The sequence below is a fragment of the Siphateles boraxobius genome, unplaced genomic scaffold (assembly GCF_051911475.1).
Source record: "Siphateles boraxobius isolate OS27281-9 unplaced genomic scaffold, OSU_SipBor_1 13, whole genome shotgun sequence".
Lineage (NCBI taxonomy): Eukaryota > Metazoa > Chordata > Actinopteri > Cypriniformes > Leuciscidae > Siphateles > Siphateles boraxobius.
In genome coordinates, this window is record NW_027508733.1 from 37,791 (window position 1) to 64,193 (window position 26,403).

At 38.7% G+C, this 26,403-nt stretch overlaps 2 protein-coding genes across 4 annotated transcripts; both read right to left on the reverse strand.

The window, feature by feature from the left end:
- Positions 1–483: 483 nt before the first annotated feature.
- Positions 484–15,287, reverse strand: tmcc2 (transmembrane and coiled-coil domain family 2). Of its 2 annotated transcripts, XM_077225792.1 has the most exons (5): positions 14,996–15,287; positions 12,881–13,234; positions 11,207–11,817; positions 4,126–4,261; positions 484–2,393 (listed from the first exon to the last, which is right to left on the reverse strand). In XM_077225792.1, the coding sequence occupies exons 1-5, from the start codon at positions 14,996–14,998 to the stop codon at positions 2,094–2,096; spliced, it is 1,404 nt and encodes a 467-aa protein (XP_077081907.1). In that variant the 5' UTR covers positions 14,999–15,287; the 3' UTR covers positions 484–2,093. The 2 variants fall into 2 exon arrangements, with proteins under 2 accessions (XP_077081907.1, XP_077081906.1); XM_077225791.1 differs by lacking the exon at positions 14,996–15,287 and having other exon boundaries at positions 12,881–13,319.
- A 3,852-nt stretch (positions 15,288–19,139) lies between these two features.
- Positions 19,140–25,094, reverse strand: cdkn1a (cyclin dependent kinase inhibitor 1A). 2 transcript variants are annotated; one of them, XM_077225793.1, is made up of 3 exons: positions 24,911–25,094; positions 22,441–22,804; positions 19,140–20,137 (listed from the first exon to the last, which is right to left on the reverse strand). In XM_077225793.1, exons 2-3 carry the CDS (start codon positions 22,799–22,801, stop codon positions 20,082–20,084), a joined length of 417 nt encoding a protein of 138 aa, XP_077081908.1. In that variant the 5' UTR covers positions 22,802–22,804; positions 24,911–25,094; the 3' UTR covers positions 19,140–20,081. The 2 variants fall into 2 exon arrangements, with proteins under 2 accessions (XP_077081908.1, XP_077081909.1); XM_077225794.1 differs by lacking the exon at positions 24,911–25,094 and having other exon boundaries at positions 22,441–22,921.
- Positions 25,095–26,403: the final 1,309 nt, after the last annotated feature.

Below are 26,403 nucleotides of genomic sequence, written 5' to 3' on the forward strand. Positions count from 1 at the left end.
TCAATCTTATTTGCATACTGTTAATTAAAGGGAGTTCTCATTAAAAAGATAACGAGGCACCTACCGACCGTTGTGTAACGCAAGATGGCGCCGTTGAACGGGTTTTAACCGGTTTTAACATGTCGATCATGTAAACCGAGCGATTAATTCATCACATCATATCTGCTGATTTACAGAGTTGGTTTGTGACGAACTCAGAATCATTGAAAAGTAAAACGTATGCTGTGTTGTGGATCATAATTGTGTATCAGGTTGTTGATTATCGGCTATTCATCATTTTGAGCCCGAAGCAGGTTCAGTGTAATCCATCCTGGGATTAATGAATTTGATCTGGATTAAAGTCTGCATCTTGATTGCAGCAGATTGTCGTCCAATGCGAAAATATGTTCACCCACAATAATAATAATAAAAAAAAGTAATAATACAAATACAACGAGCAATAATAGGATCATCACTGCAGGCCCTAATGAAAACAAAAGCCTATATTTGCAAATGTATTTATTAAGAATACAGTGGTGTTGAGATTTAGCAAACGGGTAGAAACATGATAAGTGATCAAGCCAATGGAGCGTGTTACACTATTACTGTGTTTACAAAAATGTCCTGATGACGGATGTGGTTGATTCTTATTGATTCTTGACTACTGACGTTACGTTTCTGCCTTTTCACCCTAGTCAAATATCACTTAACAACACACAAAGTAAAATGACAATGTTTCTCTCTCCTCTGTAATGAGATATTTCATACAACAGACACAGAGACAAAACGAACTAAACGCAACACATTTTCCGAGACAGTTTTGGTGTCAAAAGCTCCAAAGAAGTTTGGATCTGAAATGTGAACGTGTGTTGGTTTTAAAGCCATGCATCAGCAGAAGACCATTCGCTGGACTCTCCGCTCTAAGAACCAGTTTTAACATTCATTAGTTAAAGGGATAGTTCACCCAAAAATTAAAATTGGTCCATGATTTACTCTCCCTCAAGTCATCCTAGGTGTATATAACATTCTTCTTTCAGACAAATACAATCAGAGTTATATTAAAAAAATTGGCTCTTCCAAGCTTTATAATGGCAGTGAATGGCTCTTTCTGTTTTGAAGTCAATAAAAGTGCATCTCTATCCATCATAAAGTGCTCCACAGGCTCTGGCGGGTTGGTAAAGGCCTTCTGAAGTGAAGCCATGCGTTTGTGTAAGAAAAATATCCATATTTAAAACTTTATAAGGTAAAATAACTTGCTTCCGGCCAAACGAACATCCGGATTCGACTAAACTCTAAGCGCAACTTATGCGAGTAATGCGACGTACTACTGATATTTACGTTACGCCATGATGCACTACGCTACTTCTGACGTCACGAGTTGTGTAAGTTGTGCTTTATACGCAAGTAGACGGAGTATGTTCGTTTGGCCAGAAGCTAGAATTTCACTTTGTAACATGTTAAATATGGATAGTTTTCTTACACAAACGCATCACTTCGCTTCAGAAGGCCTTTATTAACCACAGGAGCCGTGTGGAGAACTTTTATGATGGATAGATGCACTTTTATGATGGATAGATGCACTTTCATGATGGATAGATGCACTTTCATGATGGACAGATGCACTTTTATGATGGATAGATGCACTTTCATGATGGACAGATGCACTTTTATGATGGATAGATGCACTTTTATGATAGATAGATAGAAGCACTTTTGTGATGGATGGATGCACTTTTATGATGGACAGATGCACTTTTATGGACTTATGAACAGAAACAGCCATTCACTGCCTTTAAGAGCCAGGATTTTTTCTAAAATATAACTCCGATTGTGTTCGTCTGAAAGAAGAATGTCATATACACCTAGGATGAGGACGAGTAAATCATGGGCTAATTTTCACTTCTGGGTGAACTATCCCTTTAAAGCAAAAATGAGCTCAGTGGTCTAAAACAGGAAAGAAACCCATTCAGAAGGAAAAGACCGGGAATGTAGAGCCATGTAGACTGTGGTGTATCTCCTTACTGAATCTTTCTTATACATCCTTTAAGCTCTGGTACGATGGGAGGGATGCGTCACAGTTAGAATCTAAGTTCTGTGTATTTTGTTCGTCTCTTTCAGCTGGGCAGCAGACAGAGCTCAAGCCAATCCCAGTGTTTCCACAGTGTGACCAGAAAGAGTGCCAGGGCGAGGGTGGCGCCGACCCGAGCACGCGTCTTCATGAGGGGCGTGATGAAATTGGCCATGGTGGAGACGAACACCAGCAGCACCGCCATCAGGGCCAGGATGACGTTGATGAGTTTTCCCAGCAGGGCCCGAGCGTTTGCGTTCTCCACACCCTCCAGCTGAACCACCTGCTGCTGTTGCTGCTGCAGCTCCAGTTTGGTAATCCGGGTGAGACACGACTCTACGGCCTCCTGCACACAAACACATGCACAGAACTTTGTCTAGTGTACCAGTTCCAAAGTCCCTCTGTAACTATAGCTCTCAGATATGGCAATGTTAATGTATTTGGTCTTGGCGGACTAGATCTGCTACGCTGCTGCTGATTATTGCATGTTACTGGTGAAATAACTTCCATAGCAGATCTATACAGGTGGAGTTGGGGAAGGGGGAGGGCTAGTGTACAAGTTACAAAGTCCCTCTGTGATTACAACTGTTGGATATGGCAATGTTAATTAGGGCTGTCAAAATGGCTGAAAAGCTAAATTCGAATTTGTTTCTTAAATATTAGCAAAATTCTAATTATATTCAAATTCTAAAGACAATACTTGATGTTAGAGGAAAAAAGTTCTGTATTATCTCCTATGTCCACAAGAGGGAGCAAGCGAGCGCAATAAGCAAATATAAACCTAATCAAGCATCGCATCTTTTATTGAAATGAAATGACATTCACCTTTTAAAGTGCATTAACTTTTTAAACAGTTGTTCTTAAATACAATTGAATTTCCTTAATGTGCATTCTCCTAAGGAAAATTAGGTTACAATAGTGCATAAATCTGTGTTCGTGCATCAGTAACCTTAGAAAACACGCTTCAACACACAGCGTAATGAACTACATAAACACAGAATAGCAAACTTCCATTCAGAAACACTTCACTTCTACTCACTACATCTACATATTGTTCGTCAAAAACACCAGACGCTCAACTTGATCTGCAGCGAGTGCTGAGCGCTTTCTGTTGACAGTTTTTCCAGCTGATGAAACACACACAGCTCTGACCGATGTGCAGGTTTGGTCAAGTATGTCGTTGCACCAACTGAGAGGGTTTTCGTCAGCAGGAAGCCTTTTCCCGCCATTTTTCAAATTAACAAAGCGGGCCTCTCGACACACCAAAAATATTTTGTGCAGGTATTTTTAAAATTCTATGAATATTCGAAATTCAATTTTTTATTTGACAGCCCTAATGTTAATGCATTTGTCTTGGTGGAATAGATCTGATACGCTGCTGCTGATTATTGCATGTTACTGCTGAAATAACCCCAGTAGCAGATCTATACAGGTGGAGCTGGGGAAGTGGGAGGGTTTCTGAAAGCGCACTGTAACAGCAAATACTACAAGTATTTGAATATTGAGCCACATCTCATTCGCCGCTGATGTAACCGCAACCAATCAGCTGCCCTATGTGGATAACAATGTGATCATTACCAAATTGAGTTAAGGACCTGCGAGATCTAGAGTTTCATGTCAGAACTTGTTTTTTTTCTCTATATCAGTGTCACTGTTTCTGAACTCACTGAAACGCCTCCATTGTAGTCTTGAGTTTTCTTCTGGGAGCGAACAAGTCACAGGATTCCTCATTTAAATAATTCATATGCAGAATAAAGGGGCGGGGCCTGGTTGAGTTAATTAGTAGTGTGTTAAACTGGCAGTTATGGTAAGGCGCGGGGCATTTCCCCAACACTCTCGAAGCACTCCACTAATCACAACACACTGCTCCAACCGACCAATCAGAGCACAGTGTGCTTTTCAGAAGGAGGGGCTTCACAGAGACAGGAGGTAAACACAGCGTTACTGACAGACTGGGAAGAGAGGAGCTGCAACAATGGAGAATATGGGGAGAATAATCAACATTCAAGGAGGAAAGCTGTTCTAGTAGAGCCTAAAACAAAATGAAGCCTTGAACATTCTTTGTTATCGTTACTCACCTGGATGTCTCGCGCTCTCTCGTACGACTGGTACGCCACCTTCTCCTCCATGCTGGCCAGCTCCTGCTTCAGATTGCTCATTTCGTTCTGGTGAAGTTCCGTCAGGTCATTCAGTTGCTCTTCCAGACGCTCATATCTGGAGGATAAAGAGAGGAGACACACACCTGAACATTCAGCTCTGGAAAAATAGTGAGGTTCGATTCTTAAACAAAGCATTTTTAACCAGTCGTGGCGGTTCACTGAGTCAGACTGAATCAAACTTTAGTTCCGGATTGATGATGCGCAGCACCAAATGAGCCAATAACCAAATGAGCCAATAACCAAATGAGCCTATAACCAAATGAGCCAATAACCAAATGAGCCTATAACCAAATGAGCCGATAACCAAATGAGCCTATAACCAAATGAGCCAATAACCAAATGAGCCTATAACCAAATGAGCCAATAACCAAATAAGCCAATAACCAAATGAGCCAATAACCAAATGAGCCTATAACCAAATGAGCCAATAACCAAATGAGCCAATAACCAAATGAGCCTATAACCAAATGAAATGAGCCTATAACCAAATAAGCCAATAACCAAATGAGCCCATAACCAAATGAGCCAATAACCAAATGAGCCTATAACCAAATGAGCCAATAACCAAATGAGCCTATAACCAAATGAGCCGATAACCAAATGAGCCTATAACCAAATGAGCCAATAACCAAATGAGCCGATAACCAAATGAGCCAATAACCAAATGAGCCTATAACCAAATGAGCCAATAACCAAATAAGCCAATAACCAAATGAGCCTATAACCAAATGAGCCAATAACCAAATGAGCCTATAACCAAATGAAATGAGCCTATAACCAAATAAGCCAATAACCAAATGAGCCCATAACCAAATGAGCCAATAACCAAATGAGCCAATAATCAAATGAGCAAATAACCAAATGAGCCTATAACCAATGAGCCCATAACCAAATGAGCCAATAACCAAATGAGCCAATAAACAAATGAACCAATAACCAAATAAGCCAATAACCAAATGAGCCTATAACCAAATAAGCCAATAACCAAATGAGTCTAAAACCAAATGAGCCTATAACCAATGAGCCCATAACCAAATGAGCCAATAACCAAATAAGCCAATAACCAAATGAGCCAATAACCAAATGAGCCAATAGCCAAATAAGCCAATAACCAAATGAGCCAATAACCAACTGAGCCAATAACCAAATGGGTTATTGAACCAAAGAACCGGTTCGAAATGAATGAATCACAAAGAACCAACTCAAAAATGAGCCAGTTCTAATTATCAAAGTTATTTTTTGAATTGGACATGAAAGAACCGGTTCTTTGGCTCAATTATCCATCTCTAGATTGGTTCATTCGGTGAATCCTCCTTTTGATTCTAAACTGAACTCAAGTGGCACTGAGACTGAGTAAGAGACAAACATAAATTACTCTGAAATTGGGAAAGTGAGAGATGAAGCCATGTTGATGACCTGAGTCTGTGGTGGAGTAGTGAGTCTGATGTGAAACTCGAGGTCGGGGACCAAATCTGTTCAGTGGGGTGCGGACTGGATTGATTCCTTTCCTAGAGCTCTTCCTGTCCGATTTTAGGGGACATCGGATCTATTGGAGACGTTTATTTAGGCGCGCCGAAAGAACACCACAGACACAGTACAATCAACATGGGAATATCTCAGTTAAACAAGCAGTTGTGAAAAATATCATACACCGGTGTTTTGCCAGATGAGAAGTTCATCTATGTATCATCTTTTTATTCTTTTAAATATCATCTTTATATCTCTTTTAATGCCTTTTATAATGGTTTTAATTTCACTTGCTTTTATTTTGTGATTATTTTAATTCCTTTATGTGTAAAGCACTTTGAATCTCCATAGTGTATGAAATGACCTATATAAATAAACTGGCCTTGCCTTGCTTTGCAAGCACCAAATGAGCCAATAACCAAATGGGTTATTGAACCAAGGACCCAGTTCAAAATGAATGAACAGGGTTCGTACAAAGTCCTTAAAGTGCTTGAAGTAATTGAATTTGACTTTTTGAAATTTAAGTCCTTGAAAACCCTTAAAAACAGCCATATTTTTGAAGAAGTACTTGAAAAGTGCTTGAATTATTAAAGGGATGCACCGATACCGAGCTCATGTACTCGTAAAAATGCTCCGATACCAACAACCGATAGGCCTACCAGGCAGCGTGTGTACAGCTGTGGTGCGAAAGCTGATCAGAGGAAACCGTGCAGTGGATTGAGCGCGCAGCGGCACAGACGCGCGAGCTGGTCGAGCACATCCCTTTAAACAGACATCAGTGGAACGTTTGTAGTTCAGTCGGATGTCAATGGCCAAGAAAATAAAACGAGGCGTGTAGCTTATTATTAACGTTAACGTTAACTGACGAGAGAGCGCAGTTCTGTTGAATGCTCTTGATTGTAATCGTTCACTCAGCACGTGTTATTTGGATGAAAACTAAATCGCATATATAAGTAAAGTAAAACATGAACTGTTACCTGATGTATGTGTAACGAGTGATTCCCTCTATTATTACTGGACGTTTGCAGTCAAGAAGTTCCATGAACGCAAACATCAGCGCACGGCCCGCAAACCGGCGTCTCCGCGCGAGAATACCGAGTTAAATTGTCTTTCACGTCTTGCGTTTGTACGGACGAATTCACACAAAATTATGTAAAAACGCCCATCTTGGCAAGTATCCTAGTAAACAAAGTCAGTTTTATCTCAAGTGAACGTAGTTCAAATGGGGTCCGTGCGTTCGGTCAGCAGTTTAACAAACCCACTGCTGTTTTAATGTTAATAAAACAATGGATAAATACATTACTCACTGCTCTTGACTAAATAGGCTACCCTTTTCAACTTTATAAAAATATCCATCTATATTTAATTTATCCAGTAATGAATATGCAATTTTTTCGCAATTATTTCGCATTAAATTCAAGGCACTCGCATTAAATTCAAGGCACTGACGTTTGCCTACAGAACAACCACTGGCACTGCTTCCTCTTACCTAAACTCATTACTTCAGACTTACGTGCCATCCAGAAACTTGCGCTCTGCTAGCGAATGTCGTCTTGTGGTACCATCTCAAAGAGGCACAAAATCTCTTTCTCGGACCTTTACCATGACTGTTCCCTGTTGGTGGAATGATCTGCCTAACCCAACCAGAGCTTCTGAGTCAGTAGCCACTTTCAAGAAACTGCTGAAGACGTATCTTTTTCGACAGCACTTGATTCAGTAGTACTAACACTTTCTCTTCACTTTCTCTTCTCTTCTATATAAAAAATAAAATAAAAAATTGCGAGGTTATAGCACTTGCGTATTGTTGTCCTTCTGTTAGTTTAACTGCTTCTATTGTTTCTCATTTGTAAGTCGCTTTGGATAAAAGCGTCTGCTAAATGAATAAATGTAAATGTAAATGTTTTTCACATTTGATTACTTTATTCAAATTTCTGTACCTATTAGATCTACCCGAAAAACTCTAAAAACACTGTTTATTTCATTTGTAGCCTTTTTTTGTTCTATTGGATTTATTTGTAAGTTGATTATTCGTTCTTATTTTGTTGCTGGCTGCTTACCTTTAATAATGTTTTAAATTCACATTAATTAGGCTGGCATTTTTTGTTGTAGTATCAAAATTGGATTAAATAATTGATATTTCACTGGTGTCTGAACATTTGTACCACTGACCCAATCCTCAGCACTGACCCAATCCTCCGCACTGACCCAATCCTCAGCACTGACCCTTCTGGAGCTGCTCTAGTCTAAATATGTGCTGTGCTATTCAATGAAAGATACAATATGATAGAGCAATAGAATGTACAGTAACAGAAGCTCATACAATGCATTTTAGCAGGCTTAATTAAGCATGAAAATAATTGAAATAAATATATATTTGATAAACAAGCCAATTAGAATTAAGCCACCTAATATGATTTATATTATTTTGGTTTATCTACTAATACATTTAAAAATTACAAATGCAGTGAAATTTCAGGGATCGGTTACGGTATCGGTATCTCGTTCTGCAAAAAGTGGTATCGGTGCATCCCTAATTCAAAATATTGTGAAGTTTTTTTGTTGTTGTTGAAAAGATACAATTGTTTCACACTAAATCAACGCTGCGGCCCATTTGTGTTCATGGAGAGCATTTCTGCATTGATAAAGCAGATCAACTTGTCTGCTTTTATAACAGACAAAGGACTGCAGTTAATCAATTGCACTCACTGTAATTTAAAATGAGTGATTTACTTTTGGAACTTAAAGCAGTTCAAGATGAATGTAATGAACTCACTAATGTCATAAAAATCATTTGTAGCTGAAGAAATTTGTGTGAGATTGTCCAAAACTATTTAAAAGTTAAAAATGACATCCCTACACATCAGTACTTGTCATACAAACCTCAACAATGGTGACAATCAAAAAATAATTCAAATGCATAATTTATTCATGCCACAATGCTTGCTGGGAGCCATGAATGTGTTTTGTATGCTGTCATGAAGAACGTTACCATTCTTGTGTTTCATATACCGAATGTTGATGTCTGTGAGTGTATAAATGACTCAAAGCATGTTTTATATTTAATTTCACAGAACTCAACATTCAGCAACAGAAGCAATAATGTTACGAATCATATTTTTCAATAGTGTTTCGATTCGTTATGTCATAAATTACAGGATACGCAGTCTTTTGTCTGTCATTATAACTGACATGTTGATCCGCTTTATCAATGCAGAAATGCTCTCCATGAACACCTGCAATTGCTGATAAAGCAATAATGAATGTCAATGAATGTCAAGGGTCAAGAGCCCAACTAAAGCAAACACTGATCTCCATGATGGTGACCTCAAACGCAACTTTTTCAATAAGACATCAACATCTAAATCTGTTAATTTTCAATAAGAACTTCTCTAGACGTGTTCGAGAAATAAAGTCAGTCTGGTTAGTAATACTAACAGGCTGGTGATGCTGTTTGTGGAGTTGTTTAATGAGATCTTGATAGTTAATGTCTTTTATCTTCAGTTTATCTAAGGCTGTGTCTGGATAAAGCTGTAGTTTGTGTTCTTATTACTCTTTCGAAAGATGATTGAAAGAATGTTTCAGGAACATCACACTAACCTCAAAATAACATTCTAGTAACATTAAAGAAACTGGATATTTTTATGTTCTTGGAATGTTAGAAATCAACGTTCAATTAATGTTGAATTTTAAATCAAAATGAAGTTGAACGAACGTTTGAGGAACATTACACGTTTTAAAACACGTTCCTCTAACATCAAGAAAACTGGACATTTTTCACGTTCCCAGAACCAACACTGAATATTTGGAGAACGTTCTTATAACAGAAGTCTGTTAGCTGGGACATCAGATACCATATATATTTAATTTGAGTAAAAAAATAAAATGAAATAAATAAAAAATAATAGTAAGGATATTGTTTGATAAGTGCCGATTGAAGTCCTTGAAATCCCCAAAAGTAGTGCTTGAAAAGTCCTTGAAAGTCCTGGAATTTCCTTTGACAGAGTCTGTACGAATGAATCACAAATAACCAACTCACAAATGAGCCCGTCCTAATTGTCAAAGTTATTTTTGAGTTGGAAATGACCATCTCTAGATTGGTTAATTCGGTGGTTTGCAAGGAGAATGCTTCTTGCGTTTTTAACCCCCGAACTAAGTTTTGATTCAGTAAACCGTAGGGGTGTAACAACATATCGCAACATAAAAATGCAACAATATGTATCGTGGATAGTGATATTTTGGATCGTAGATAGTTTACCCAAAATGAAAATTACTATGTGAGAAAAAATTCTAAAAAAGTTTTTTTTTAGAGTTTTAGTATCAGTACTACATTGAACTACTATATACTGTGCAGAGTCTCTCTACTCTTCCTGCTACAGCCGGCTAGTAGGTGTGGCTAGGAGACTCATCAAGGGAACGATGTCCACCTGTTCATCCCTCTATAAATGTTTAGGCTGGCTAGTGTTGAGGGAGAAGTCTTTCTCCGGGTTACTTTGATTTTGAGTTGGCTCTGGTTTGTTCTTAGGTTAAATTTGCTTTGTTATTTGGTTTAGTATTTTGTTTACTGTGGTTGATACACTTACATCCATGCACCTGACAGACATTACAGATGACCACGTTTTCTTGTTCAATATATTTTCCTATTTATGTTAATAAATGTTTATTTCTGCAAACCAATCACTATGTCCTCCATTTCATTTGCCACGGCTTTGATCCGGCCGTGACAAATGTGGGGGCTCGTCCGGGATTTGAACCCGGGACCTCTCGCACCCCAAGCGAGAATCAAACCCCTGGACCAGTTCCATGCACCTGACAGACATCACAGGAAACATAGTCAACAGAAAACAAAATACTAAACCAAATAACAAAGCAAATTTAATCTGAGAACAAACCAGAGCCAACTCAAAATCAAAATAACCCGGAGAAAGACTTCTCCCTCAACACTAGCCAGCCTAAACATTTATAGAGGGATGAACAGGTGGACATCGTTCCCTTGATGAGTCTCCTAGCCACACCTACTAGCCGGCTGTAGCAGGAAGAGTAGAGAGACTCGTCACAATATAATGTTGAATATAATGTATAACAATGCGATCGGGAATATTTGTGGGTCCTGATAATGCCAAATGGTCTGATGTTGCCAGTAAAAAGTGGCCTAAATTATTTAAAATATATGTAGTCAGTGACAGAGATCAAGCATATTCGTCTAAAATATTTCACAATTTTCAGCTTCAGAATCATGATTATGTTTATTCTGGTGTCTCTATTGTCCTGTGTGTTGGGTTTCCAGCACTGAGTCCAAGCCTATTCATTTACACACACAATGAAATACCAAATTTAGCGTTTAAATCAACAAAACATTTTTTGTTAACCTTTTCCCATATGTCTTGGAGTATCGCCATAATATGGTATCGTGAGTTCAGCATCGTGATATGTATCGAATCGTGACATGAAGGTATGGTTACACCCCTAGTAAACCGGCTAAAACGAAACGATTCCTTGTTAGAATCGAACACTGCTGTAGATGGTGCAGTTTTACCTGTATCGCTCCTCTTGCAAACACTGCGTCATGTAGCCGTAGTCGCTTTGCAGCTGCGCTTTCATGTCCTCGATGGCGTCCTCCATGTGCACCTGGCCGACTTTTATCTCCTGCAGGCCTTCCAGAAGCGCATCCCACGAGGAAGACGACGAGTGGTGGTGGTGATGGTGGTGGTGATGCCCGTCAAGCCGAGGGCTCCCCATGGTGGCTCCCATCCCAGACATCGGCCCACCGGCCCCACCAGAGTTACTCCCGGCCGGTGACCCGGATGTCGCACTCGAGCACTCGTCGTCGCTACCGTATTTGGGGCTGGAGACTAGCGTAGCGCTTCCGCTCAGAGCTCGCGGCGTCTCTTCCGGGTGTCCGTCCTCCAGGGTGTCCTTCATGTGGGCGATGTTATCGGCGCTCCCGAACTTGTTGCGGATGAGGCTGGCGAACTCTCGTGGTTTCGAGACGACCGCGGTGTGCGTGAGCGCCGAGACTCCGCCCTTCACTCCTTCGACCACACCCCCTCCGAACCCGCTGATCCCCGCGCGCATGTTCGCGCCCACGTCCTTCAGCCCCTGATGCATGTCCCGGAAGACGTCTTTGGGCTGCCGCGCCGGACCATTCTGCGAAAAAGCAAGACGTGATTACTCTGGAAAATTGCATGCAAGAGAACAAAGGCTGCAGGATCAATCGAAATGAAACCGCACTTGATTTGGCAAAGACTGCGATTATTTTATGCACAGCTTGTCAGTGAAGTACGGCTCTGTAATTGGTAGTAAATGCTGCTCCATCTGAACACCAGAGGACGTCTCACAAAGATACGCCAAATGTGCCCCGCATAAGTACGATAACACACTTCATTCCAGGAAATCCCCATGTTCATCATACTATCGCTGAATAAGCTCCCCTGTGAAGGCCTCCTTACCTTTACCTCTGTACAGAGAAACGTTATCAAATGATTCCAGTTCGCATGGATATTATATATATTCAAATTCGCATACCTATAGACTAAACACATAATGTGCACCGTCACCGTTTTCACAGTTTACACAGATGAAAACATTTTAACAATTTTTTTAAAACTTGCACCTAGGCACCTGTTTCAAAGTTTGCGTTCTCGAGCCCCCAAACACTGTTTTCGTGTAAATGAACGTCCAGAACGCATTCGAAGTTTTCTGTTTTCAGTTAAAACGGTGAAACTAAGTTAATAACTAATGATCTTTGTAACGGAACTTAAATCTAACTTTAGCTGGACAATAACTTTATTCTAGATCTGCTGTAAAGCCAAAACAATCTCTGTTACTGTAATCTCCTATTATCACTGTAAAGCTGCTTTGAAACATCTCTATAGTTAAAGTGCTGTATAAATGAAGGTGACTTGTAATAAACAGAAGATTGAAATACTTTGTTGTATTAAATGTTGTCTTTTGTTGGACAAGAGGTTCATAAAAGCTTCAAGTTTGGAAAGATGTTAGAGGCGTGTTGCTTTTTCAAATGCACGTTATAAGCGACTCAAACTCGCAGTGCTTTCAGAGTGAGCCGCGTTTACTGAGCCGTACGTCACTGACAAGCTGCGCATAACAAATAATCGCAGCATTTGCGATTTCATAATCGCGATAAACCAACCGACGATTTCATGTTAATTGCGATTAATCGTGTAGCCCTCTACAGAAACGCTAATTTTACCTGTTCGATCTCTTTGAGTTTCTTATGGTAGTGCTCGAGTTTCTTGTGCAGGTGTGCGATGGTCTGTGCAGACTTCTGGTTCTTCTTCTCGAACACTTGTTTGATGCGCGACGCCTGCTGTTTGTCCGCGTTGTGGGCGAGTTTGAGATACTCGGCTACGTTAGCGTCGCGCGCCTCCTGTTCCACGCGGATCTGCTCGGTGATCTTCAGGATCTTCTGCTGCAGGTGTTCCAGCGCCACTCGTGTTCTCTGGACCTCGCCGTCCGGTCCCGTCTCAACGCTAATGTTTCCATCAGACCCGCCATGGCTCGTGGACGGCGGCAGCCCGAGAGTCGACACTTCGCTCTTATCCAGCTGCATGCACACAATCAGGGTTTGAAATCTGAAAATTATCACTAGCCAATTTGGCTTCTTAAAAATTGGGCTTTACTTATTATGTTCAGGGTATAGTCAGGGTTTGAAACACCATTTTAAATGCGGATATTTTTTATTTTATTTTTTTATTGAAACGTTGTCAAGTCACTAGCCAATTTGGCGTCTTGCACTGCAAAAAAAAAATGCTTTTCTTAGTATTTTTGTCTTGTTTCCATTCCAAATATCTAAAAAATGTTAAATCAAGATGCAGGCTTGTTTTCCGGGGAAATAAATCTAGATTGAGTGAGTTGTTGCTTAAAACAAGCAAAATTATTTGCAAATGGGGTAAGAAAAATAATGTTAATTCAAACAGAAACTAAATTATTTTTCTTATACCATTGGCAGATAACAATCACAACACGCTACATCAGCTGTGGCGGGAAACACTGTCAAATCACTAGACAATTTGGCATGTTACTTATTATCTTTACTCACTTTGCTGGGGAAGTTCGTGTAAACCAAATCTGTCCAGATTTAGCGCAAATACTGAACATCATGATATATTAAATACAGTGTGTTGCGCAGAATCTGCTCATAACTGGATTACTTGAACACACACGTCACTACACAACAAATCACAGCGCTTGTTCATTTGCATTGAAGCAATAGCGAAGATTAAAAAGCATTTGATTAACAGAAAAGACATTGTTATTTTCAAACATCCTACATTGTTTGATGTTCTTTGTACTGTATTATTGATCTGTCCATCTAAAACACATTTTTCTGAAGTTCTGATTGGCCGGTAACTTAAAAATTTAGTAGCCAAATTGGCCGGTGAGTGAAAAAGTTCATTTCAAACCCTGCACACAATGAAAACACAACAGAGCTGAATTGCAGTGTCATGCAAACTTACACATCAAACATCTGCTATGAAACCACACACACTCATTTTAAGACAGTCACATGAGTGAGTGTTTACAAGAGAGAGACACCGTGACCCAATTTCCGTTCGGAAAATCTCTCCACACACAGTAAACTAAGAGAAGAAACTGCAGAAACATGCATAGACTTACACCGACTGCAAGACCTGAAACATGATGTGAACGACACACCACAGAAAAATCAATAGTGATCTGAAATGAATCATTCATAAATGCAGCGTCGCAATACGCGTTAGAAAGTCGCAGCAAATCGTCGTAAACAAATAAACGTGCGTGAAAAGATGCGAGGAACGCAGTGTAACACAACAAGCCTCGTCTCAGGGAAACACACATGCTGTTTTGTGCATGTGTGTAAAGATGCATTAATCTTTACATGTGTGTGTGTGTGTGTGTGTGTGTGTGTTACTCCATGCATGTTACCTGCACAGAACAGCATGCTAGAATGCATTTATCTGAGAAACACACACACACACACACAGTTAAAAGTCAGCGCAGTCCATGCATCTTTTAATGCATGTAAATCTGAGCCATGTTACCTGTCAAGAGCATGCGTGTGTGTGTGTGTGTGTGTGTGCGTGTGTGTGTGAGTGATATACAGGCCGCATTTACAGTGGAGGTTTGAAGTGAGTGGTGCGGGACAGCAAACACACACACACACACACACGCATGCATGACACCTGCTGTACATTTAGGGACATGTGCCAGGCGGGTTAAACGCAGAAAAGCGCGTGAGAGAGACAAACGGGTGATGATGGATGGATGATGGATGATGGATGGACGGTACAACACAGGAACACAAGATTAATTTGCAATAAATTACCATGATCTTCAGTGCAGGAGGTGCAGCTTCACTGCAGAGATGTGTAAGAGGGCCATGTCTCTCTCTCTCTCTCTCTCTCTCTCTCTCTCTGTCTGTGTGTGTTCACCCCTCCCCCTCTCCTCTCCTCTATCTGTCTATCTCTCAGTCGAGTCTGCCATGGTCACATTAGAGTCGATATCGGCTTCTCTCATCTTTGTCTGGACCGTTTCTGGCGTTTCTTTCTGGTCTCTCCGGCCGTGTGTGTTTGTCTGTGTGTTTCGAGGCGCAGATGAGCTGAGGGGGAGGGGAGATCAGTGGAGCATGCGTCACACACACACACACACACACACACACACACACACACTGCAGCTAAATCTATGCATGTGCGTTTCATTGTGCGCGTTCATGAAGGCATGACTGGGAGAGTGAGATAAACATTTTTAAGGGATGTATATATATATTGTGTGTGTGTGTGTGTGTGTGTGGGACACTTCCCAAACTGACAGGAGGGGCTGATGGGAAATGCTGACGTTCGTCTCATAGCAACACCCTTCACAACATCTGGGTCACTATGTTGAAGAGCAGCACCTGCAACACACACACACACTCACACACACAAACATGAGCTACACGCATGCAACGTGCTTTTCTTATTCTAATAATAAGAAAACAGTGTTGATTTGACAGAAATACACTTGCGATGCAAAGCTTTAAAATACACAACGTTCACATGAAAGCTCGTGTCCGCCAGGGGATAAAAAAAAGAATTCTCACAATTTCGTCTTTTTTATCGCAATTCTGAATTTATAACTCACAATTCCAGAGGCACGTCAACGTGAAATTTCAACATTTCTTAAATGAAATGCATTTTCTTAATTAATGTTCTACATTACTGTATTCTAACAAAAGGCATACATTTCAGCGCACTCTCAACTTGCTTCGCCTCCTTTACGCATTTGGTTAATTTGAACTAATAGTCAAATATCTATGTTGGCATTTTTAGGTTGCTTTTTAAAATCTAGTCAACGCAATAATTGAATGGCAGTATAATAAACTGCTCTAAAGCAAATGTACGGTGTCCCTAAAGGTACACGGTGAAGGAAAAATTACGAGATGGGAGTGAAAAATTGCGTTCGCACGCAAAACTTGTGTTCCAGAGAAACGTTGCGTTCGCTCGTAAATGTTTTGCGTTCCCCCGAAAAACTTTGCGTTCCTTTGTAAAATGTTTGCGTTCCCTTGAGAAACTTTGCGTTAATTTGTAACACATTTGCGTTCCCTTGAGAAACTTTGCGTACGCTTGTAGCTATTTTGCATTCCTTTGAGAAACTTTGCGTTAATTTGTAACACATTTGCGTTCCCTTTGAGAAACTTTGCGTTAATTTGTAACACATTTGCGTTCCCTTGAGAAACTTTGCGTACGCTTGTAGCTATTTTGCATTCCTTTGAGAAACTCTGCATTTGTTTGTAACACTTTTGCGCTCCCTCATAAATCTTTTGCGTTCCCCTGATAAACATTGCGTGCGTTTGCAGGGTTGGGAGGGTTACTTTTCAAGTGTATTCCGTTACCATCACAATAATAGGGACTTTAAGCAACAGCCTCTGGTGGAACGGCAACGGCATTCCGGCGTTCTTTTGCGCGCGCACGCGCGACTTTAACTGCTACTTCACGACGTTCTACCGTAACGTCTACTACAGGAGAACGGCTGATTTGCCGTTGTCGCTACTACGTGAAAGATTAAGAAAGTTAATGTTATGTTTTATGGTATGTGGCATTGTAATTGTTTAAGTATATCATTAAATGCCCAAAGCAACCCTCTCCTGCTTTTTAAAATCACTTTCTTTATTTGTATTTTGTCAAATGATTAAATTATCCCCTACGCGTTCTTTAACTACGGCAGTTTACCGTTTACTTCCGGCTGCCGTTGCCGTTCCATCAGCAGCTGTTGCTTAAAGGATTAGTTCACCTCAAAATGAAAATTTCCTCATAATTTACTCCCCCCAATGCCATCCAAGATATCCATGTCTTTCTTTCCTCAGTGGAAGAGAAATGAAGTTTTTTGAGGAAAACATTTCTGGATTTTTTTTCGAATAATGGACTTCAATGGCAACCAGCGTTTTGAAGTCCAAATCTATGCAGTTTCAAAGGTCTTTGAAAACATGGAAAGACATGGATATCTTGGATGGCATTGGGGTGAGTAAATTATTAGGAAATTTTCATTTTGAGGTGAACTAATCCTTTAAAGTCTCTATTAGAAGCGACGCGTCGCCGCACGCTCGTTTTCCCAGGCGCGCCTCTGTTCATGGTTGCATAGCAACGACAGACGCCACGGGAGAGCAAGAGCTTGTGGAAAGAAGGAGAAAGCGGTGCGAACTGCGCTCTCCATGATGACGAGGAAGTATCTGCAAAAAATTCATGGATTTCTAGCCCTTGCATTAGCTTTACTACTAGATAGATTTATGGAGAAATAAAAAGCCGCCCTGTACACAGCTATGATCTGCTGTTCGGCCGAGCTTTCCATGTTGTTACGGAAAGACCGAAGCTGATCGGTTGGTTTTTGTCACATGACCTGTTGAGATGTTTTCATCTCGCCACGGTATAGCCTACATTTGAAATAACGAATTTGCACGCGCAAAAAAGCCGATATGTGAACGGCCCCTAAAGTGGCATCGGGAGCGCGTCACGCGTGTATCGGGGTAGTTTCACGAGTACAGTATCGGACCGACACCAGAGTTCTGGGATCAGTATCGGCGCATCACTATTTATGTCATCAGTCCATCAGAAAAGCAGTTCTAGGCTTATTCTTGCCTGGATAACTCTTAGCAGGTTTAAAAAGTACAGTCAAGTCAAATAAACACGTTTTATCTCCTGTATAGTTTGGTTACACTACATTAAGATACCATTCAATAACATTACTTATCAACACATGAGTGAACAATATATTTTTACAACATTAATTGTTTGTGAATATTATTTAATACAAACACTTGATTGTTCACTTCATTCATTGTGCATTAAATAATGTTAACAGATAAAACTTTGGATTTTAAAACTGTATTAGTACATTTTTAAATGAACCCCAAGGAGAATAATTGCTACAGTATATAACTATTGTTTATTGTTAGGTCATTGCAAAGTGTTTTTAATACCATTTTCCACTGTGATATACCCTTTAATATATGTTAATTTAATCTAAATTAAGCTTTGGTACCGAGAATCGTGGATTTTTACTGCTATTGTACCGAATACTGAAATGTTGGTACCGGGACAACAGATTTAGGGGCTCGTACAAATTACAGGATATTTAAAAAGAAAAAGCATTAGGATTGAGATACTCAACCTGAATAAGCTGTATTTGAAAATACATCACATGATGGAAGTTCAATGCAATTTCATGTCGACTTCAAGCGTAATATGTTAATATAAGACTGATATGATAATTTCACTTACCAATGCAGAGAAAGGGCCGTTTACACGAGCAACACCTGAAGTTCATCCACCTAGAAAAATAGTTCCTCAAAACACTTCACAGCACTAAACAGTTTTTAGAGTCAACAGCATTAGTGTTTTAAGCAGTGATTTATTAGTACAAAATCAAATCGTACACCAGAGTTTCTCTTCATAAAGTTTATTAAAAGAACAATTACATGTAAATCTACAACATTCATCCGTAAAATAAATATGGCATATATTCAGAGCTCTTTAACAATAACGCTACACAACACTACACAAAATAACAAGTGCAATTCTGAATCAACAGCGAATAATCCAGATATTAACAGAATATTTACAGACAGGTCGCAGAAATCCACAAGTTGGATCCGAGAAGACCTAGAACAGATTTAATGAACGTTTGCTGGAATTCAAAACTTAATCTAATTAAGCTTTTTTATCTTAATTGGTCAATGTATAAAGTCTGGCGCTCACGTCTCTCGTTAAGATTATTTAGTTATCGCTCCACATTACTTGTATTTCCATGACAACAGGAAAACTGAGAGTGTTTGTAAATATGCTGTAGTTTCAGAAGCCGTATCGCAAAACACGAGCAGAACCAATCGCTGTTGTTTTAGTCATTTTTAATAAAATAAAAATTAGTATTTCGTTATGTGCTTATGTCATTATATATATATATATATATATATTTTTTATACTACTATTTAGGTTTAATTTATTTTTATTTCAGTTTTATTTATTTCCAGTTAATATTTTAGCACTTAAAACTTAAACTTATTTCAGTTTATTGCGAAAAGCAACATTTCTAATGTTAATGTTCTAAATTTAGTTTAGTCAAATTTAGTTTGTTTTCCAACTAAAATTAATTTTTTATTTTAGCTTTATTTCAATTAACAGAAATGTTTTTAACAGTTTTAGTTAAGAATAATAACCCTGGAACAAATGTCTGTGTTGAAAATTTGTACGTAAATTTTTTTGCACTGAATTTAACGCAACATGATGTACGAAAAAACTGCAGCGATTCTACTCGCGTTTCACGAACGACGCCAAGTGTTTGTAAATAAAATTACGTTGCAATAACATAATCGCAGCTCAGTTACGAGAATGTGTGTGAGAACATACTGGCAGCTTAGTTGAGGTTTACGTTTATAATAACAATAACTTTTGTGTAAAAAAAAAAAAAAGTTGGCACCAAACATTTAAAAATAGCAGTTTTTAAAGTTAGCAACATGTTTTGTGCAATAAAGCAATACATTTGAATATGTGCACACTGAAAAAAATCACTGTTTTATAATATGTCTTTGTTCGTAATGAAACCCCTTTTCGCAATTTCGTGATTCTGAAAGATTCATTTATGGATGTTTCGAATCTTTCCTCCACACATCGAATTTAAAGGGATTTTTCAGGTAAATGTTAACCTTTGAAATGCAAACATATAAACAGGAAGTGCTCAAAGAGGAATGACAGATTCCTATTCCTGAATAACACATGATGGAAGACAGAAAATGAAGAGTTCTGGAACGGCTTCCAGAATGAAGGTAGATGACGGTGTAGAAAACAAGATCCACTGAGTTCACGTCAGTTTTTGAATGTCTTTACACGTATGAGGATATGAGTCCACACACACACACACACACACACAAGCTCCTGGGTGTGTTATTGTCCTGATTTGCGGGGCGTGGCCACTTGCCTCTTCTTCGCCTGGTAGAAGTCTATTATGATAAAAGAAACATCTATTATTAGTCAAACTGTCATTCACACCATCATTATTACTCAGCACTTTACTCCTACATAAACTATAAGGATTGCTCACATGATAATTCAACAGTATATACACATATATATATATATGTCCATGGCGTCCCCCGTAGGTTTCTGAAGAGCTATTTTGAAGCCTTAAGTGGGCGGAGTCGCTCGTCGTCATCTTGGAAGCGCGTCACAGCGCGTCACTCCCGGATAAACGAAGATGGGCAAAAAGGCGGGACGTGGGTGGAGTTGAGGTGCCTGGATGCTGAAACTACGCCCGCCTTGCTCGAGTTTGCTCAGGCTAAGCTAATGTGCAACTGGCCTCGCGCTAAAGTGACAGCTGACTTGAAGTAGGCCTAAAGCCAATAGTTAAAGTTCATGTTTTTACCCTTTGAAATACTATAATAGTTAAAAGACATAACTAACCGTGAGACTATGTGTATTGTGATGCATTATTATTCTCATGCAGTAACTTAAAATATTTGCTCTGAGTGTGTGTGTGTGTGTGTGTGTGACAGTGATTCATGCGCATACATGTCAGTCAGCGCGGTATCGCGCGTCAAGTTCGTAGAGAGCTTTATTCAGTCCATTTTAAATTCTGATAGATATTACCTAAGAAGTTCAAGTAATGCACTAGAAATCCGCGCTCATTTAAGGGACGGAGAGAAAGCACTGACACCTGCAGGATTTCATCTGACGGTACTTTTTATTGAACACTAAAAAGTGAAATACGCATATTATAGTCTATCTGCTCCGTAAGATCAACGGTACCGCAGAACGAGTGTGGACTCTAGATCTTAAACGTTTTTAAATCTGAACTCCAAAAAGCAACGATATTGTCAGACATCCATGAGTGCATGTTCAGAGGAAAACAACTGAAGAACAGCGCTGGTTGTTCTCTCGATACTCGACAACGATGGAATCCAGCGGCGTGGGCGAAGGTATAAGGGCGGCGTGTAATAAACTGTATGAAATAATCCCGAAAAAAGTACAAACACGGCAGAGATGACGAGTTCAGCAGCTGGAATCAGCTGAGGTGACATGATGGCTAACAGAGAGCAGACAAACGGCTAGTAACAGCAGCGGCAATCCACCTGTCACTCAAGTGGCCACGCCCTTGATTATGCAGCATTTTAAGACTTAATATAATTTAAACGGATGAGTTCTAAAAAAAATTCACCCCCCTCACAGTCATCACGAAGGGCAATATTAGCTGTATAGACCAAAACAACTTAAGACACCAGGCTGTAAACTTATTTGTTTCTGCGGTAAAGTTGGGCATTTTAACATGGGGGAGATACAGATTTGACTCACTTTTGCAGTCAGCCTCAAGCGGCCAGGCGATGAATTGCAGTTTAATTCACTTCCGTGTTGGTTTCAAGAGAGAGACAGGGAGGTTGCCGCTTGATATATATACACATTTTTTTTATGTTTTTAAAATTAGTCTCTTCTTCAAGGCTGCATTTATTTGATTCAATATACACAAAAAACGTAATATTGTTAAATATGACAATTTAAAATAACCTTTCTATTTTAATACATTTTAAAATGCAATTTATTCCTGTTATTTTCAGCATCATTACTCCAGTCTTCAGTGTCACATGATCCTTCAGAAATCACTATAATATGATGATTTGATGCTCAAGAAACATTTATGATTATTATCAGTGTTGAAATCCGTTGTGTACATTTTATTTCAGGATTCTGAACAGAAAGTTAAAAAGAACAGCATTTATCTAAAATATAATATTTTGTAAACACTAGGCTACTGTTCAAAAGTTTGGGGTCAGTAAGAATTTCTCTTTTAATTTTTGGGGGAAAGAAATAAAAGAAATCAAAACTTTTATTCATCAAGGATTGACAAATTGATCAAAAGTTACGGTAAAGACATGTATAATGTTACAAAAGCTTTTAATTTCAAAATAAATGCTGTTCTTTTGAACTTTCTATTCATCAAAGCATCCTGGGGAAAAAAACTGTACACAACTGTTTTCAACATTGATAATAATAATTCAACCAGATCCACATATTTTACTGATTTCTGAAGGATCATGTGACACTGAAGACTGGAGTAATGATGCTGAAAATAACAGGAATAAATTAGCCTACACTTTACTATATATTCACATAGAAAACCGCCGTTTTAAATTCTAATAATATTTCACAAAATTACTTTTTTTTTATCTAATAAATGCAGCCTTGGTGTTTTTCTTTTTAAAACATTCAAAATCTTACCGATCCAAAACATGAGATAAATAGTGTCTCTCACCTGTGATGTTCGTCTGTTTCCTCTTCTCTGCTCTCTTTTCCGGGGTTTTCTCCACGCCGTGCGGAACCGACCCGAATCTGTTCTCTTTTCCCGGTGATCCTCCGGGATTCCGTGCGTCCTCACAGCTCCGGTACAGCACGGGCACGCGCACGCCGAACACGCCCACCCAGCGGAAGTCTCCGCCCTCCAACGGCTTCTCCGCGACGAAGTCGAAGCTCCAGCGACGCGACGCGTCCTCCAGGTCTTTCCTCAGCGCGTCGCGATACTCGCGCTGGAGCTGCTCGCGATCCACCGGCCCGAACAGGCTTCTTCTCGTCGGCCCGGTTCCTAGGGCTGGAAGGATCCGCTTGTGCGCTGACATTTTCTGAGGCAAAAGACACGAGAGTGACGGTTACTAGTGAGGAAACCAACCGTCTCTGAACATCACGTGGTGCTTTCAAGTCATCTTGTAAAGATCGTGTTTACGAGTTGAACTCCACCACAATGTCGTAAATATGAGTGGGAAAGTCGGGATTTTGGAGTTGTGGGCGTGTCAGTGAGAAGCATAGCGGGATAACACAATACTTAAAGGTATTTAGCAGTGATATTGTCAGGTTTTTCTATTTACAGTGAAGCTAAACGCCTGCACAGATTATGATGGCATTATAATATAACAATGTAATATGTTACGATAAAGTTTGCAGAGGCTTCATACATTAATTAAAAACATAAAAAAGCAAAGCACATAATATTGCACATTTCTTATTCATTTTCTAGAAGTAGAGTTTAAGACCCTTGCTGTATTTTTGTGTTATTAATTAAGAGAAAGTACACCGCGATCTGACTCCGCCGAAAGCGACTTAAACGCGCAAAAACACGAACTTCCCTGGAGGACTTGAACGCATTTAACCCAACCCGTGTTTTTGATTTCTCCTGTAGTGTCTGACTCTCCTCGTGTGTGTGTGTGTGTGTGTGTTTCTGCTGTTCTGTGATCAGCTTTTAAAGGCTGCTTTGAGTCATGAGTTGCAGAGACATGCGTGGACATGTTCCTCTGACTGCAGTGAGCGCGTCTGACCAGCAGAGGGCCGCCATCTTACCAAACTACTCTCAGCTTTCAACACACATCATGTACATATACAAGTAAATCAAATACCTTCTATTTCCATCAAACATGAGGGACGTTTCACTTATTATAAAATTTTATGAATATTCATACACAACCACTAAAATAATACTTTTGTACTATTAAATACTACTACTAATATAATAAATATAAAATAATAATTTTGAGATTCTTACGACTGACAAACCAATGTTTCACATTAAAGAGTCAGAATCTGTTATATTCAATAAATCAATTAATAATCAATCATTTTATACTTTTTCAAAGTTTTTAGCCCATCTTTTTTTCTGATAAATTTGTTTTATTATTAAACTCATTAATTAACTATGATTCAACTAAAATGATAATTGTGGTAATATAATAAATATAAAATAGTCGAAATTATGACTTAAAAATCGAACTTTTTAAGTCATAATTTTGACTGTCATAATTTAGACTTTTATCAGAATTTCAACTTTTTGTCAATTTTTGACAAGTAATATAGTCAAAAATTGACAAAAAGTTGAAATTCTGATAAAAGTCGAAATTATGACTAAAAAGTAAATTATGACAGACAATTATTTTGTCATAAGAATTTTCAGCCCATTTTTTTTCCCATGAGAATGTTTTAACTTTTTTTATTTAAATTGCTTATTATTTAACTAAAATAGGCTTAATACTTGTGATAATAATAAATATAAAATAATATTTTGTTTGACATTCTTAATATGACAGTGCTGACAAACTAGCTCAAAGTTCACATCAAAGTGTCAGAATCTGACAATATTACATTTTAAATTTAATAAATATATAATTGTGATGTATAATAAAGATTTCAGCCCATACATTTAAGTATTTTTTAATTCATATTTTATTTAAAAAATATATTATCTATCATTCATGATGTCATGACAATACGTGTCATTCAGTTCTTACTGGTTTATGTGATGAAACGAAGTTCATTACGAAAATGAATTCAAGGCGGCGGCGGGAAAGCGAGCGTTTGTTTGATTGGTCAGAAGTGAGGCAGACACGCCCACTCTGCGTCACTCACTCCGCTCTGGGTCAACGTGAACACGAATCTCGTGTAAACCGGTGGAAAGAAAACAGGTCGCGATTGTGACATGTGTTCACTTTACAATAACATTCCAACAGCGATAAAAATCAATCAATCACGAGCCTGCTAATCTATACATTCAAGTTTAAGGGAAAAGTTTTCAGTTAAAGTTCGTCTGAGATGTTTATATTACTCGGCTGTTATAAAAAACAGCCAAGAGTTGAGTTTAAGCTAGTTGTGTTAACAGTTTGCTTAACGTTCTTGTGGTAAATGATAACAACTTTAAACAAACGCCATGAACATGAAAAACCATGGAAAAACAAGCAACTTACATGTTTTGGCTTCTGACGAGTGTTAGAAATCTGTAAAATCGTTGTTTGCTGAGTGAATTGAGAGGTTTCAGGTATCCTGGACAGCAGTATAGAGCTTAAAACTGAACTTTAGAAGTGTCTTCAGGTGAAACTGTGGAGATACTCAGTCTTGGGCGAGAGTTGCAGTGGATACAAGATGTTCTTCAGAGCTGGAGGGACTTTCTGAACTTTTACGAACTCAGATGGGCGTGTGTAGACTGTGGGCGGGGCCTAGTGAACACATCACATGGACTGTGCCCGATAAACACGTGAGCAGCGTGAACGCGCCTTCACGTGAACATTCCTGTGGCTCTGCGTCACAGAACAGAAGGTCCCGAACTGAGTGGTTCCACCCAATATATATTACACACACTATTTGTTTTAGGCGTTTATTTATCTTTATTGCACGCACAGTTAAATTAAAAAAAGGATATGCATAGCATGCAAAAAATAAAAGAGCTTTTATAAATAATTTTAAACTTTCTTACTGTTAAAAATAATGTTTTTAATCTATTTTTTTTGTTTTTATCCCTGCTGCTGTTGAGCCAAACTTGCTTTTTTAACCCACCAAAAGTGCTTTTAAAAAATATTTTTTAGCCTGTTAACTTGATTTCTGTTTCATGTATAATTAAAATAAGCAGTTGCTAGGGTTGTTGTAAAATATTTAGAATTGCGAACATGTAGAATTGTACACTACGTTTAATTCTGCTTTAAAGACTGACAGAAAACCATGAGATTAATTGTCAATATTTGATTCTATTGACAGCTACAATGATGGAATGCCATACAGAAAACCAAAATTTGACATTAAAGTAGAAATGAATTAAAAGGTCTAAATGTTACATAAAATGTCATAATTCTTCCTTAAAAGCTAATTATGTCTTACAAATCGAATTAATAAAAGTTGGAATTCTGACTTAAATCATAATAAAAATAAAAAGACATTAATTTCAAAACTGACTTTAAATGATTTTAATATTTTACTAATTTTAATATCTCTGTGTTCTCCCCGCCCACATTAAGACTCCTTTTGTCAAAAAGCACATTTCATAAATAATGTTTATTTCATCAGTTAATTGTATCACACAAATTAATCATTCAAAAAAGTGATTCCCTCCCTTTTAAAGTGAAAATAACACGTGAAATATGCACATTACTTCAAATGTACTCCGTGAGTAATCTGCATATTTCAGTTTCAAAAGTGTTATTTTAACTCCAAAATGGAGGGAGTCGTGTATACATTTCAGGAGTGTTAAATTTGACTAAATTAGAGTTAAATACACTGTCTTTTTTGCTGTGTATGAGACTAGTCCCTCATGAGCCCAGCCATATATAAAGATTCAAACTAACAAGCAACACAATGAAGCTCGCAGTTCAGTATGTCCAGAAAACCATTATATCTTGAGATTACATGCAAAACAACTGGTAGACAGAACAACTAATCTTTTTTTTTTAAATTGTAAAGGAGGCCATTC